The 13,712-nt window shown below is 51.5% G+C and overlaps 5 protein-coding genes across 5 annotated transcripts; 1 reads left to right on the top strand and 4 right to left on the bottom strand.

The window, feature by feature from the left end:
- Positions 1–141: 141 nt before the first annotated feature.
- Positions 142–2,632, bottom strand: Pmar_PMAR023777 (Centromere/microtubule-binding protein CBF5, putative). Its single transcript, XM_002786005.1, has 13 exons — positions 2,383–2,632; positions 2,077–2,215; positions 1,950–2,023; positions 1,794–1,903; positions 1,642–1,743; positions 1,452–1,593; positions 1,342–1,400; positions 1,206–1,294; positions 1,034–1,157; positions 855–981; positions 663–805; positions 543–616; positions 142–496 (listed from the first exon to the last, which is right to left on the bottom strand). The coding sequence occupies exons 1-13, from the start codon at positions 2,598–2,600 to the stop codon at positions 437–439; spliced, it is 1,461 nt and encodes a 486-aa protein (XP_002786051.1). The 5' UTR covers positions 2,601–2,632; the 3' UTR covers positions 142–436.
- A 512-nt stretch (positions 2,633–3,144) lies between these two features.
- On the bottom strand, positions 3,145–3,819 carry Pmar_PMAR023776 (hypothetical protein; the record flags this gene model as incomplete). The annotated part of the gene is made up of 2 exons (XM_002786004.1): positions 3,145–3,181; positions 3,482–3,819. 2 exons carry the CDS (start codon positions 3,817–3,819, stop codon positions 3,145–3,147), a joined length of 375 nt encoding a protein of 124 aa, XP_002786050.1.
- A 2,014-nt stretch (positions 3,820–5,833) lies between these two features.
- Pmar_PMAR023775 (hypothetical protein) lies at positions 5,834–7,231 on the bottom strand (the record flags this gene model as incomplete). The annotated part of the gene is made up of 4 exons (XM_002786003.1): positions 5,834–5,941; positions 6,185–6,679; positions 6,941–7,051; positions 7,112–7,231. 4 exons carry the CDS (start codon positions 7,229–7,231, stop codon positions 5,834–5,836), a joined length of 834 nt encoding a protein of 277 aa, XP_002786049.1.
- Positions 7,232–7,382: 151 nt separating this feature from the next.
- Pmar_PMAR023774 (hypothetical protein) lies at positions 7,383–9,524 on the bottom strand (the record flags this gene model as incomplete). The annotated part of the gene is made up of 8 exons (XM_002786002.1): positions 7,383–7,426; positions 7,474–7,637; positions 7,683–7,783; positions 7,824–7,884; positions 7,930–8,069; positions 8,117–8,204; positions 8,254–8,421; positions 8,482–9,524. The coding sequence occupies 8 exons, from the start codon at positions 9,522–9,524 to the stop codon at positions 7,383–7,385; spliced, it is 1,809 nt and encodes a 602-aa protein (XP_002786048.1).
- A 536-nt stretch (positions 9,525–10,060) lies between these two features.
- Pmar_PMAR023773 (hypothetical protein) lies at positions 10,061–13,654 on the top strand (the record flags this gene model as incomplete). The annotated part of the gene is made up of 19 exons (XM_002786001.1): positions 10,061–10,093; positions 10,137–10,261; positions 10,366–10,466; positions 10,672–10,756; positions 10,804–10,899; positions 11,105–11,246; positions 11,304–11,527; positions 11,573–11,652; positions 11,699–11,781; positions 11,824–11,895; positions 11,946–12,085; positions 12,164–12,257; positions 12,310–12,408; positions 12,454–12,639; positions 12,686–12,843; positions 12,890–12,965; positions 13,010–13,195; positions 13,252–13,467; positions 13,521–13,654. 19 exons carry the CDS (start codon positions 10,061–10,063, stop codon positions 13,596–13,598), a joined length of 2,274 nt encoding a protein of 757 aa, XP_002786047.1. The 3' UTR covers positions 13,599–13,654.
- Between the last annotated feature and the right edge of the window lie 58 nt (positions 13,655–13,712).

Below are 13,712 nucleotides of genomic sequence, written 5' to 3'. Positions count from 1 at the left end.
CTCAGACGCCAATCAAGCTTTACATTGAAAGCCATCGTCATCGTGGCATATCCCCACAGCTGTCCGGGATGCAATTCTAAGAATCAATCAGAATTGCCTTTTTACTCCTCCATCTTTGACTAACCCAAACAGTTAAATTCAAGTCTATCATCTGAGAAACGTGTCAGCAGTTACTCATCGTCCTCAAGAAACACCATTACTGGTAAATCGAGATAGCAATACGTCAACTTAAGTAGAGGGAGAATAGACTGCTAATGGAACGGTTACTCATAATGATAATAGTGACAATCCTGCTGGAGTAGTAAATGTAGTAGTGTCCGAAGAAAGGCTAGAGTGATGACGTGAAAGGGAAGCTTGACGGCTTTAATAGTCAACGGATGATGAACTGTACGTTGCGACAACTAAGCCGCGGTGGTGGAAGAGCAAAGAACTAGGCTTAAGCCTCATCCTCATGATGATGCTTTGACTTCTTCTTTTTCTTCTTCTTTTCGACGACCTGACAAGGTGACTTCCAGCAGCGGACTAGGACTGACTGAGCTCACTTCTTCATCAGCCTCCTCCTCCTCGGCCTCCTCAACTTCTTCTACGGTACGCTTCTTGTGGTGCTTCTTCTTCTCTGAATCGAACAACACTACTTAAATCCAGCGAATATCTCATCTCACCCTTCTTCACGGGAGCTGTCTCTTGTTCCTCTTCAGGGGATTCCTCCTTAGGAGACTCCTTCTTGTCCTCAGCAGGAGTGCCAGTGAGCTTGGGGATCATACCCTCGTGCTTCAACCAGGATTCAGGAGTGTTCTCGTTGGGCCTGAGCCGCGCCTTACCTCCCAACCTCCTCTTGAAATGCCCCAACCCACCTTCCCTTCTCATCCAACTTGCCGTTGAGGATGAGCTTCTTCTTCTCCGAGGCCCTCGGGCCATAACCCCAGCGGGAATCGTAAGTATCACGTTCCATGATGACACGCTTGATAGTTGCCACACAACCTATGTCGAACAGAAATACCCATTATAGGAGTTTCCGAGCTAATGTGTTCACCATGATCAACACTGGCGATGACAGCAGTAGTCATCTGAGCGATTCCAAGGGCGACAGCCTCTCCCTTAGTCGTCATCAGTACAACGTCCTTGCCTACCTCGATACCATTCTCGAAACGGAGAACCTGTGAGGAAATGTTGAGGAGGCCTCACGCTTCCACCAGGCTGCTTACACCAACAACCATCAACTTAGCACCATAGCAGACGGCATTCACAGCGGAGTCCTTGAGGACAATGCGAGGATAAGATACGAGAATGCGTTCTGAAGAAGAAGGAATTCATTAATATCTTCGCAAAGGACGGCCCTACCAAGAGGCATGATAGTGCGTCTTAGGTACTCCTCGGATCGAGTGCTCTCATAGACATACCTGACGTAAGCAAAATAGCAGAAGAATAGGCCTGGTAGTAGGAGTGGCTACTGAGCATCGAGCAGATCATGCATGGTGACGAGCTGATCTTGTTCTCCGAGGTTTCCAGACCTCACACGTCTGAGCTCCTGCATATGGGCGCCCACACCGAGGAGGAGGCCCATATGAACGCAAAGGGTACGGATGTAAGTACCTGAGAGGAATGCGATGATGGAGGACCCTGAGGGGGTTGGGGGCTCACCAGCCTCACAGGAGACGTGGAAGACGGCCATGTGCTTCTCCTCGTCATAGTCGAGGAGCTTAGACCAGTAGATGGTACGGATACGAAGTTGACGCTTCACAGCTGAGGCACGACGACGATGTGACATACGCTCATTGAGCTGAGGCTCCTACCCGCGATGACTGGGGGCCTCTGGAAGAGGGCACCAGTGAGCTGGTCCAAGGCCCGGATGATAGCTGCCTCTCCACCGGGGTCGGCATGGAAGCGGACCACGCAGACGTACCTTAACAGCGAACACTTGTGGCACAGAAACCCGCCGCGTATATTACTCCTTTCCGGCTCCCTGTTGAGCCTTGACGAGACGAGTAGCGCGATTGAGGCACACAAGAAGGCATCCAGAAACCTACTGGCAAGGTGAGAGGAAAGCCACCCGCTCAGGTCAAACATTGACGTTACCTTGGGGTCCAGGGTACCGGAGTGGCCAGTCTTCTCGCACTTGAGAATGCGCTTAATCCAGGCCACAACCTCATGGGAGGAGGGGTTAACCGGCTTATCCAGATTACAGACACCGTAGAGCAAATGCTGGTCGAGAGGACTACACCAAAGGAGAGATGATCGATAGCTATGGACACTCTCACAACAGTCACAACGAGTATATGCGTATTGTAAAGCGTAAGAGGACAGCAAAGATCTATTGCTCCTAATGAACGGCGATGAGAATCTGTGATCACGAACAGCTATGACGCCTACCCCTATCATTACCGGTTAAGAGGGGAGCAGCCGAAGGGGAGAGGAGTGTAGTGTCCGGTACGCACGTTTAGCCTGTCGTAGTTCTTCAGCAGAAGAGGCCACTCCGAAGTGTTGATCGGAGGGCTCACGCTGGAAGGCTTTATCATGCAATCCGTGGATTTCTGAGCATCCGCAGTAGAAGAGGCGGCGGCGGCAGCAGCAGTAGGAGCTTCCTTCTTAGTCTTAGCCATACTACAGCACTAATAACAGCAGCAGGTACACTGAAAAGGAGGAGGGGGTCGTAGTGATGCCCCAGTACAATCCTATTCTGTAGCAACACACACACTGACTCGCTGCTGTGACCCTAGAATATGGGGGAACGCAAATCTACAGCGGAGCGAAGGGAGAAATGTTCTGAAATTTCATGATTTGCGCTATCAGCACAGACGATCCCTGGTTCGATCCCGGCACGTGTCAACTGAACAAAGCGACAGACCTTAACTGTGAGCACTGCTCACTGGGCAGTAGTGATTGTTGATGAATAGTTTAACATTCATTGAGGGCCATTCGGCTGCAGGCACCCCTTCAACAAGCATAGACGATCCAGTTGGTAATACAGGCTCATCCTTGCTGCTGATCGTGCACTCACGAACCATGCATTAACAAACACAACATGACAGAAGTTGAAGGAACCCAAAATTCGTCCCATACGATCACGTATAGGAGTAACAAAGATCGTCATAGTCATGCCAGCGTAATGGTTTTCGGCGGAAGCCATGCCAACTACGCTCATATTTAAATAGTTGCGAAAGTCCCTCGCATAGAAAGCCATCTGCAAATCACCACCCAAAGGCTCCATTGTAGAAGGCCGTAAATGAGCAGGACTGACCCTAAAGTATATCCCTTAGTCAGCACATACAACACATTTCCTGTTGTAGGATCACCGACATAGATGCTTCCAAGCAGACACGAGAACAAACCACTGCAGTCACTTAGGCAGAAGAATAGTATGGGATTCATCCCTATCCATTTGAAAGGAGCCAATACCACAATTTCACCAACTCCTGAGGAAACGATACCTAGGAAAGTTACAGCCATCCCACCCGTCAGCAGGCAATAGGATGGCGTCCACAATGTCTTATTTATAGGAATGAGAATAGCAAGACTCATACCGCAGAGGCCAAGGAGGAGGCCACAGCCGATGAACCGTAAGAGCTCTGTGTGGGAGGGTCTCGATTGAATGAACTTCCCACAAGCGAGGCCAAGGGCTACGGTTGCCAAGGTAGGGAGTGTGCTGAGCAGGCCCTCCGAATCCCATAGAGGATTGTACATGTGCTCAGCACCAAAGACCATCCTGTCGATGTTGCTAGCGACGTTACATTGAGGCGTCAAGGAACCTCTAGAGCACCCCTCAGGTTGAGGTCCGAGGAGCATTATAGCCCAGTTGATGATGATACATAGCAAGCCCATAAGTAAAACTCGACTGTTGTTAATCAGCGCACCCTTGACGGTATCATTGGGTGAAAGATCGCTGACTAGCTTTCTAAGGAGCACAGCAGCTGCATAGCAGACGGCTATGCGCTGTAGTATACCAGGGGCTCGGAAAGTGTAGAGGTCTAAGCCGAGAGTGAGGGTGTCTATCTGAAATAGGGACAACTGCTAGAGAGCTGGGTGTAGGTTTTGCCTGAGGCATCCACCTCCCCTGTATGAGGATGCCAAGTAGGATAAGCTTGCCACAACGGCTGACGACACGGGAGGTGGGGGGAGGGGACGACGCCAGGCTGACGCTAGCACCAACAACCTGAGCGAATCTGCTATATTCTGACCCTTAAAAGAACGAACAATAGGTGCTCCGAAATTAGTAGATTTAGCGATATAGATGCATCACAAATATGAAACCAGGCATGATGATATCAGCCGGATAGATGCCGTTCCATGCAGCATGGTCGATAGTAGGCACCGCTTTGATACATAAACCGCCCACCTGAATAAGGTTTATTGACGCCACGCATACTAAGCCGTACCAGCATAACTGTCATGACTACGCCCCGCATGATGTCCACGGCGACTACACGAGGCCGGGCAGGCGTGGTCGTATGATGACTCGGAAGTAGGAGACCCGTGGAGTCTGCTGAGGAGGATGGTGCTCGGTCTGGAGTCATGACACAGCTCAACTGCTATCGATTCAGAAAGGGTTTGTGGCTGCATTGATACTGGTTCTTCCCTGAGTATATGAGAGATGTCAGTGCAAGGCCTTCCAATATGGAAACGACTGTAACTCTGGAGCTTGTTGCTCCCCCTGAGATACGCAGTACATCATCCCCCACTATTTGGGTACTCAAGTCATAGCCGTTAGCAGATATCATGATCAACAGGCAGAGTAGTTGAGATATTGAGGGAAAAGGCCATGAACAATGGCGTGACGCCCTGTTCATTAGGGAAAACACGCATGTCATTGCGCGGAGCCACCGATAGGTAGGCATATTACTATTAACATTGCCGTGATGATACTAGCCTAGTACTGGCAATGCCAATACTGTGATCTGTCAGGACGACGGATACGTGCCACAGTGAGATCTCTGCGGATAATCTTCGCGATCGTCATTTGTGGTAGAGTCCCGGCCACAGCAACGAGAAAACAGAAGCCGAGAATAACTATGCGAAGTCATGCAGAAATCACAAATTCCAATCTAATCATAGACTATGGCGTCCCACTGTTCCACTGATTCACTTAGACCGAGAACGGGAATCGTAATCACGGTAACGGCTAGGATTGAGCGAGAACGACAAACTCCGGACAAGGAACGAACCAGTATAGATCCCAAGCTGATTGCGCAGAGCCCCTGTAGCGCTATGTCAGTGAACACCCGCCAAATGATTGGTGCTCACTGGTATAGACCATTCCTCAGAGGACTTTCCTCTTCGTCGGTCAAGGAATCCGTCTCAGTGCAAGGGTCGATGCTGCCGAAGTCCTCGTCAATTTCTATCATATGACAATATGGGATAACACAAGACACCCTCCTCATGTCCACGAGGGGACTCTCGAACAGCCGAACTGCCTACAGTGCCACACTCCTTCTCCGCGTGGCTACCTCCTCTGCCCTTTCCCGTCGGAAACGTTCCAAGAAGTCGTTCTGCTTTGAAATCAGTGAGCCGATATTGAACAACTCCCCTTTCTTCTGATTACGAGGAATTCCCTCTCAGAGTCGTAAGAGGCTCTCGGCCACAAGAACCCATAAGCTTGGACGATCAAGTTGGCGACAAAGGCTGCTCTTTGCCGCTGACTGTGCACTCACAGGCGATAGTAACAACGAAACATAACATGGTCGAAGTTAGAGCAATCCAAATATGAGTTTGTATTTAATACGATGTATTACAAATAAAATCTCGTATGAGGGTAACATAGATCATCATTGTCATGCTAGCGCAATAGTACGACGCTACTGGTTATTTTCAGCGGAGCCCGTGCGGGTCCGGTTCCCACTTAGATGGTTACAAAAATCCCTCGCATAGAAAGCCATCTGCAGATCCACATCCAAAGACCCAATTGTAGTAGGGCGTAAGTGAGCATGACGGGCGCTTGAGTATATCCCTTAGTCAGCACATACAACACATTTCCAGTTGTAGGATCACCGACATAGATGCTTCCAATCAGACAAGAAAACAAACCACTACAGTCACTCAAACAGAAGAATAATATGGCATTCATCCCAAGCCATTTGAAGGGAGCCAATACCACATTTCCACCAACTCGTGAGGAAACGATACCCAGGAAAGCCACACAGATTCCGCCCGTTAGCAGGCAGTATGACGGCGTCCACAATACCTTACTTACGGGAATGACAATACCAAGAGCCATGCCGGAGAGGGCAAGGAGTAGGCCACAGCCGACGAGCCGTAGAAGCTCGGTGTGGGAGGGTCTCGACTGAATAAACTTCCCACAAGCAAGGCCAAGGGCTACGGTTGCCAAGGTAGGGAGTGTGCTGAGCAGGCCCTCCGGATCCCATAGAGGACTGTACATGTGCTCAGGACCAAAGACCATCCTGTCGATGTTGCTAGCGACGTTACATTGAGGCGTCAAGGAACCTCTAGAGCACCCCTCAGGTTGAGGTCCGAGGAGCATTATAGCCCAGTTGATGATGATACATAGCAAGCCCATAAGTAATACTCGACTGTTGTTCTTCAGCGCACCCTTGACGGTATCATTGGGTGAAAGATCGCTGACTAGCTTTCTAAGGAGCACAGCAGCTGCATAGCAGACAGCTATGCGCTGGAGGATACCAGGGGCTCGGAAAGTGTAGAGGTCCAAGCCGAGGGTGAGAGTGTCGATCTGAAACAGGAACTACTGCTAGGGAGCTGGGTAAAGGTCTTGCCTGTGGCATCCACCTCCCCTGTATGAGGATGCCCAGTAGGATAAGCTTCCCACAACGGCTGATGACACGGGACGTGGAGGGAGGGGACGACGCCAAGCTGACGCTAGTACCAACAACCTGAGCGATAATCGCTCAGCGATTCTGCTGGATTATGTCCCTTCGGAGAACTAACAATACGTGCTCCTAAGGTAGTAGGTCTAGCGAGATAGATTCAGTACGAATATGAATCCAGGCATGACGATATCAGCCAGATGAAGGCCATTCCACGGAGCATGGCCGATACTCGGCACCGTCTTGCCACACACATCGACGATCTGAACAGAGGACCTCTGTCACGGTTTATCGACTCCACGCATACTGAGCCATACCAGCATTATTGACATAACTACGCCCCGCATAACGTCCACGGCGACGATACGAGGCCGGTCTGGCGTGGTCGTGCGACGAGTCGGAGGTAGGAGGAGGCCTGAGGAGTCTACTGAGGAGGATGGTGCTCGGACTTGGGTCATGACACAGCTCAACTGCTCTCGATTCAGAAGGGGTTTGTGGCTCCAGTTCTTTCCGAAGGATGTGAAAGATGCCAACGCAAGGCCTTCCGACATCGAGACGACACGTTGTTTGTTGAGACACTTCATTCACATGGAGCCGCCGGCGTGGTCATCAGATGCCGATGAGAAGATCGTCGATGAGCTCGCTCTCATCCTCTACGAAGGAATATGGCCATCAGTGACCCGTTAGCCAGACGTCTCACCAATATCCACAGATTCGCTGCTTGCAAGGGAGTCAGGCAGACGGGGCGACCTCGGCACCTCCTCAACTGGGCTGATGGGGTCCACCACGGCACGATTGAAGTCCCTCGCTTGTGCCTCACTGAGGAACACTCGACCGTCAACAGGAGAGGCGGCACCAATAGCTCTGATAGAATGGCTCTAAGGCAAAGCTATTGCTGCTACCACCTACTCATTGGCAATCCAAGGCCTTGAGGCCTTATAAGATGGCAACGTCTTAGGTGGGGTGAGGGAATAGTCGGGAGGTGCTGATCTCCGAGACGCCACTGGGGTCTACAACGAGGTGATGGAGAGCCTGGGTGTAAGGCCATACCCTCCTCTCTGGCTTCCTCTCGGGCACCCTTTTGAGCTTCTCTCGCTGCCTTGCCAAATATCTGGTAATCATATGGTTGCCCCTCGACGAGTGTTATTAAAAACACCTGTTAATCCTCTCGTCGCGCTTTCTGAATATTTCGGCCTGTGTTTTGCTTTTCTCCTCTTCCTCCCGTTGCCTTCGCTCAGCCTCCATCTTCAACGACTTCGCTAGCCGCTGCTTAGCTCGACGCACCGGTGATGGCAACTGCTATACACAAGGATGTCCGCTAGCCTGACGTCATGTCCTCTCACATTTGGGTTCTCCTCAGCCCTTCCTTGGACCGCCTTCCTTCTCACAGTTTCCCTCTCCTCACTGGCTGCCACTTTGATCATCTCGCGCCTGAGTACGACCTTCTGTCCAAAGTCGGTCACTCTCAGAAAGCGCTAACCTGCCAACAGCAAGGCGTCTAGCCTCTTCTTCCTTCCTCTTCTCCTCCCGACGAGCCTCCAGTGCCAGCCTCCCCCGCAGGTCTGCCAGCTTGTCCAACTCCTCTGAGGCTGTCGTTTTGATTGTGAGGTTCATTGGTAGAGCGCTGTCGGCTAGAGGTGGGAGATAACTGACAAGGTTCAGTCGAATACCCTTTTTTGAAGCTACTAGGTCTGCTGCCCAGCCCTACTCCATTAGATCTTCAGTGTCCAGCATTTCCCCTCCGGTTGAACTGTCATTTCCGAGCCAATCTGTCAGTACACCACCACCGCCGATGTCCAGCTGACTTTGACTCGAGGATTCACAATGGATGACCTCCGAGGGCGGCTTGCCTCTCTCACCCTCAGTACTCTCCCCCGTGCCATAGCACGATGCACGTCCAACAGGAGTCGACTGTAAGTATTCACTTAGCACATTGTCGTCTTGATCCTTATTCTGCCGAGCAGCTTGTGCCTTCACAATCTGCTCGGCTATCCGTTTGACCATATCCTCCTTCATGCGCTCAACTCTACTTTGGACTACTGGCGACTCTACCGCTACCCCTACGTCTTCGTTCCTCTCCGACTCCCCTTCACATGGTTGGCATTCAGTGGGGTCCTCACTAACATCATCTTCCACAGAAGGCTCGGAGATAACTTCAGATTCGGGATGGTCATTTTCAGGTTTCCTATGTACGTCCGATCCTACCCCGTCCATGAAGACATGACATTGTCGATCGACCTGATCAAACCTCCTCAGTGACTTCACATCCTCCTCGAATTGCTCCAGTGCCCCGTCCACAGAGGGGAGTGGTTGCTCCTGAACTATTGAGCTCTCTCTCAACTCTATATCTCGAGCCAGTTTGGCTGCGCCCAACCTCTTCAATGCAGTGGCCACCGCCATGACGCCAATGACGTTCTCGCTCTCCACCGGTTCAGGAGAAGCCAGAGTGGCTCGACTCCTCTCTACTGACCGCCTTATAGATGATAGGCAAGCTATATCCTGGGCGAACGATGAGGCCCCACTTGATGGGAACTCTCCCCATTCAAGAATCGGAGCCCCTTCACCGAGGCAACCGACAATGCTGTTGCCCTCCTTGACAATGTCTGCACGCTTCCTAATGAGACCTTCGATGTCCAGCGAAGCAGCGGCTTCAATTTGGAAGTCTAATATTCGTTTTCGCAGTGTGTCGATTCTTTGCGTTAAATCCTCATAGCTGTTCTCTCCTCGCCTGAGCACCGTAGCAATGACCATTCGCCATAGAGGGTAAGTCCAGAAGCAGCCGCCTCCCTCACAGGGGAAGGCAAGGCGTAAATAGCGACAATCAGGCGGCTGAACCGCGAAGAGCTCTCGAGCTAGGGGTAGGGCTAGTAAGAGTTGGGAGACCGGTGTTCCAGTTCTGATGGGTCTGGAAGAGGGAGGCCCGAGGTTGGCCGACGGGGCTAGGATCACGTCGCAATGCCTCTGGTCTGTATAGTTACCAAAATCGAGGATGCATGCATGGCAGGAAGGACAGTAGCGTGACATTAACTCGGCATCAAAACAAGGGTTCGGAAGGTCTCTATTACGCTGTCTCACCCGAGTCGCTATTGGAGCCAGGTTAAACTAATTTACACGGAAGACCTCATCTGCATCACCCTGGGTTCAGGTAGTTTGATAACAAAGAGCCGTGTTTGTGTCTATTTGTTAGTGGTACGTGTTCACCGCGCAAGTATTGCAAGCTTTCAAGTTCCGGTAGTGAGCGCTCGCCCAGCGCATTTCCTGGTCGGCCTCCTCCTCCTCGTATCAGAATGGATACATCAGTAACTGCGGAGGACGGAAAGGTGCGGTAGGAGGGTTTGCCATTTCCCTCGACCTTCCGCTCAGGGTGTGGGGGAGGACTCATCGAGTCATGGTTCGCAGTCGATCGGCGAGGCATCCCGCAATAACTGGCTGGTGTGCACAGCGGCGTTCGCATTTGATCTTGAAGTCGGCCAGGCTATGGAATGCATGTAGAACTCTGGAGGGTTGCGTATATCCCCGTCTTAACAAATCTTGCAGACGTGTCGCCTTAGTGACGGCTCGCTTTGGTGCTTTTGGAGTGGTTGGATCTTAGGTACCCCGCAGAGGCGTTGTCGTCTAGGGATGCTAAGACGCTGAGCTTCTTGGCCTTTCCGGACTCTAACTTGACGAGGGCTGGCACTGATGATATTTCATGTAATAAGAGGGTCTGCATGCTCAGAGTGAATGAGGAATTGACATCTGGGATCTTTGATTATCTCCACAGTGCTCTTGAGACACGCGTTAGAAACGCTATTGAGAGATCGGAAAGCATGTACGATTCTGCGCACTACTACTCGCTTCGGGGAAGCGCTCCATTGGGCGTTGTCGTTGAGGTTGGCAGGCATAGTTCTCATCCCAGGTCTCTATAGTGTTCGATTCCGTTGTCAAGACCGAGTAGTGTCCGATGACTTCTACGATGCCAATGCCACTTCTGATCGCTCCAGGTACCTTCTTGGTGGATCGCCTGTTTGCACTCTCCTCCCCACTGCAGGTATTTGTTCGCGACATGCCTTTTTCGGCAGCATCGGGATGAAGATAATCCCAGAGGTTTCTATCAGAAGACCATTGCAGTTGTATCGAGGCATCCGTAGTACTCTGATCGGGGAGACTCTGATCGGCTTGCGATCTTCCAGGGGGGTTCTGCATAACTTGGATGATCGAAAGCTCACTCTAGCTTTGGGTACTTCTCTAGATCAAACGTGTTGACGATCGTTTCCCTCGTTCCTGTAGGGTGGACGGAATTCCCAATAGCCGCTCTATTCGTAAGAAATAGAGATAAGGTTACCGCCTAGGTTCACAGAGCTGTGGTCTACAGTTGTATCGGGCCCAATGGTAGAGGCCTATACAGCAGCGGAGCGATGTGGTACATGCCCGCAGGTGCTACAGCAAGTATGGTTGGATACCTGTAGGTGGCCCAAGCCTAAGCCGGCTAAGGCAAGTCGCATCCATTGTGGTGGTTGTTGGCATTAGAGTGGGGTGTGATCCTCTCAGACGGTAACGCTACCGATCCTATCAACGCGACTATCGTTTGTCATCCCCATCGGAGGGCCGGTGTCATGGTTCCCTCGGAAGGTCGTCGGTTCAAGCCCCAGCAGCTCCCCACGGGGGTCCTCGGTGATTGTGAGCTCTCCTCAAGCACCTGTGGTTGGTAGCAGGGAAAGGCTTCGGGAAAGTGTGTGTGGAGACGGAGATATAAGTCTAGAGAAAACCCTGGCGTAAAACTAGGTATCTCATATTGGAGGCTAAGCCCTTTTCCACAGGTATTTGCGTACTGACTCAGGGCAGAATGAGGGGCCGATGAGGAAGCGAGGACTCATCTCAGCGGTCAAGGGGCTTTCTGGTAGCATCCCAGTTCGTGGTGTGTGGACTGACATATGTGCATGTAGGTAGTAAGCCTGTCGGTTCGCGGGCGTTCTCGCTGAGTTCGTCTCTGCAGCACCACCAAGTTCCTTGGTTCTTGTACTCCGAGGTGCGTCTTGTCGTGTACTATGTAGCGGCATGGCTTTGCTAGGTCTCGAAATCGGGTAGCTTATGGCCGCTTATGAGCTCGCTGTGGCATCTGTGGGAGATGGCGATAACAGGAGTAGGTCCCGGGTTCGATCCCTGCAGGCGGTACTCTGGCAGCATGCTCAGGTTCCCATGTTGGTGTACACTCCACGACAACTACCCTCGTCCGTCAGCAACGCCGTCTTTGCCATCCTATCACTCATCCAGCCCGTCCAATATAGGGGTGACTATAGACCTTACTTCACCATCTATGACCCTGATTACGAGTAATGTAGTCTTCGGAAGTGGGGGGGGCGGCGGTTCTGTCAATTTGACTGTGGAATGGTCCTATAGTGTTGATGTAGATACTATAAGACTGCACCCATTGGGGCGTTGCCTCCGTGCATTCTGGGCATAACCTCTCCTATGGCTTTCGCTCAACTCTCACAGAACTTTCCAGTGAGTATCATCGACTTGCGCACGCAGGAGGCTCCAGTATTGATACCTTCAGGTGGTCGTAGTTATAGATAGTGATGATAAGGGCGACCAGAAGACTGACGCGCCACAGCTCTCGGATAAAGTCGTTATACAGCAGCAAGGGGGTTCCTATGTAGGTCGTCATATGAGATGTATGCCTATGAGATGCCCATTGCAGGTTGCCGTATCGCCCCTTTTATGCAGCTCTAGTAGTAATACACGTACATTGGGGAGTAAGTTGATGGAGGTGACGGGGGCGGCAAGCGTGATGGGTGTACTCGATGTGCCTTCTGGAGGAGGAGGTGAAGGCGGCGGCGGCCGTCAGACGGATGAGTATCGAAAGGACGTTGGTAGATGGAAGCTGGTGAGCCGTAGTATGATGGGGTAGAGTTGGGGACTGTGATGGTCAGGATCTGCCGCCCAACGTGTCTGTCCTGAAGCAACTACAGGATGTTGATGCCAAGGATGGACAGGATCGACGTGCGGCGGCGTTTGCTATAAATGACGCCATTCTCAATCGACATTTCCAAAGTCTTACTTGCTCCTTCCTGGCGCCGTTCCTCCAACCGTAAGGGTATATTTATATAGTGCTGAATATTCAACTGACGTTGAAGGTACCTGTCTGTGGAAATGGCGAAGCGTAGCATAAAGTCGTCACCTCTCTCACCCACCCCACTGTTGCCTCCTTTTGTAAGTCCACGCTGTATCCTCTCATCTGATTGTTAGCTTTTCAGGATCTTTCGGCATTGCTAGCATCCCTTACGTTGGCCCCGGACTGCCCAGAACCCCTGGCGGGCCTCAGGCCGGTGAAGCTAGAGGAGTTGTATCGGAAATTCGTAGTGGAGTCGCCGAACTTTGCTCCGTGGATCAGAAGTCAGCGGGAGAACGCTTTCGAGAGGATCATACGATATCATGCTAAAGTAGTGTTGGGCCTCCTCATGGTTTCGGCACTCGACGACTGCCTTCCACCCGATAGATACTCTGCGATGAAGGGCGGGTGGCTCAGCATGCCTCTAGCCTACGTAGCATAGGCGACTTTGACTCCGCCATAACAGTGCTTCGTCAAGTGCGAGAGGATCCATCAGTACAGCGGCTGAGTCGGGCGAGCTCTAAGCAGACGGCTGGTGGGAGTAGTGGGTCTTCGGACGAGACCCGGGGAGGGAAGTCGCCGCGGCAACAGGATCAACTTCAAGTAGGTCGCGGATGAGTATATCGTTTGGTGAGTCTCTGATTGGTTTTCACCAGAAACGGTTATCGGCTATTAACCGGATGCTGAGCGCTATGCGTAAGGATTTTATACAGTCCCGCGTGCAGATGTACTAATGGTTACCACGAAAGTTGAATCATTGACTAGAATATATCAAGTTGGCACCATTTAGTGTTCTATTTTGTATGCTACCTTAATCGAGCTATGTATAAGCGACTGTTGTGTAGTGT

The sequence above is a fragment of the Perkinsus marinus genome (genome assembly GCF_000006405.1).
Source record: "Perkinsus marinus ATCC 50983 genomic scaffold scf_1104296931952, whole genome shotgun sequence".
NCBI classification, from domain to species: domain Eukaryota; phylum Perkinsozoa; order Perkinsida; family Perkinsidae; genus Perkinsus; species Perkinsus marinus.
The sequence above is the reverse complement of the archived record's forward strand: the minus strand, read 5'-3'. Positions and strand labels throughout refer to the sequence as shown.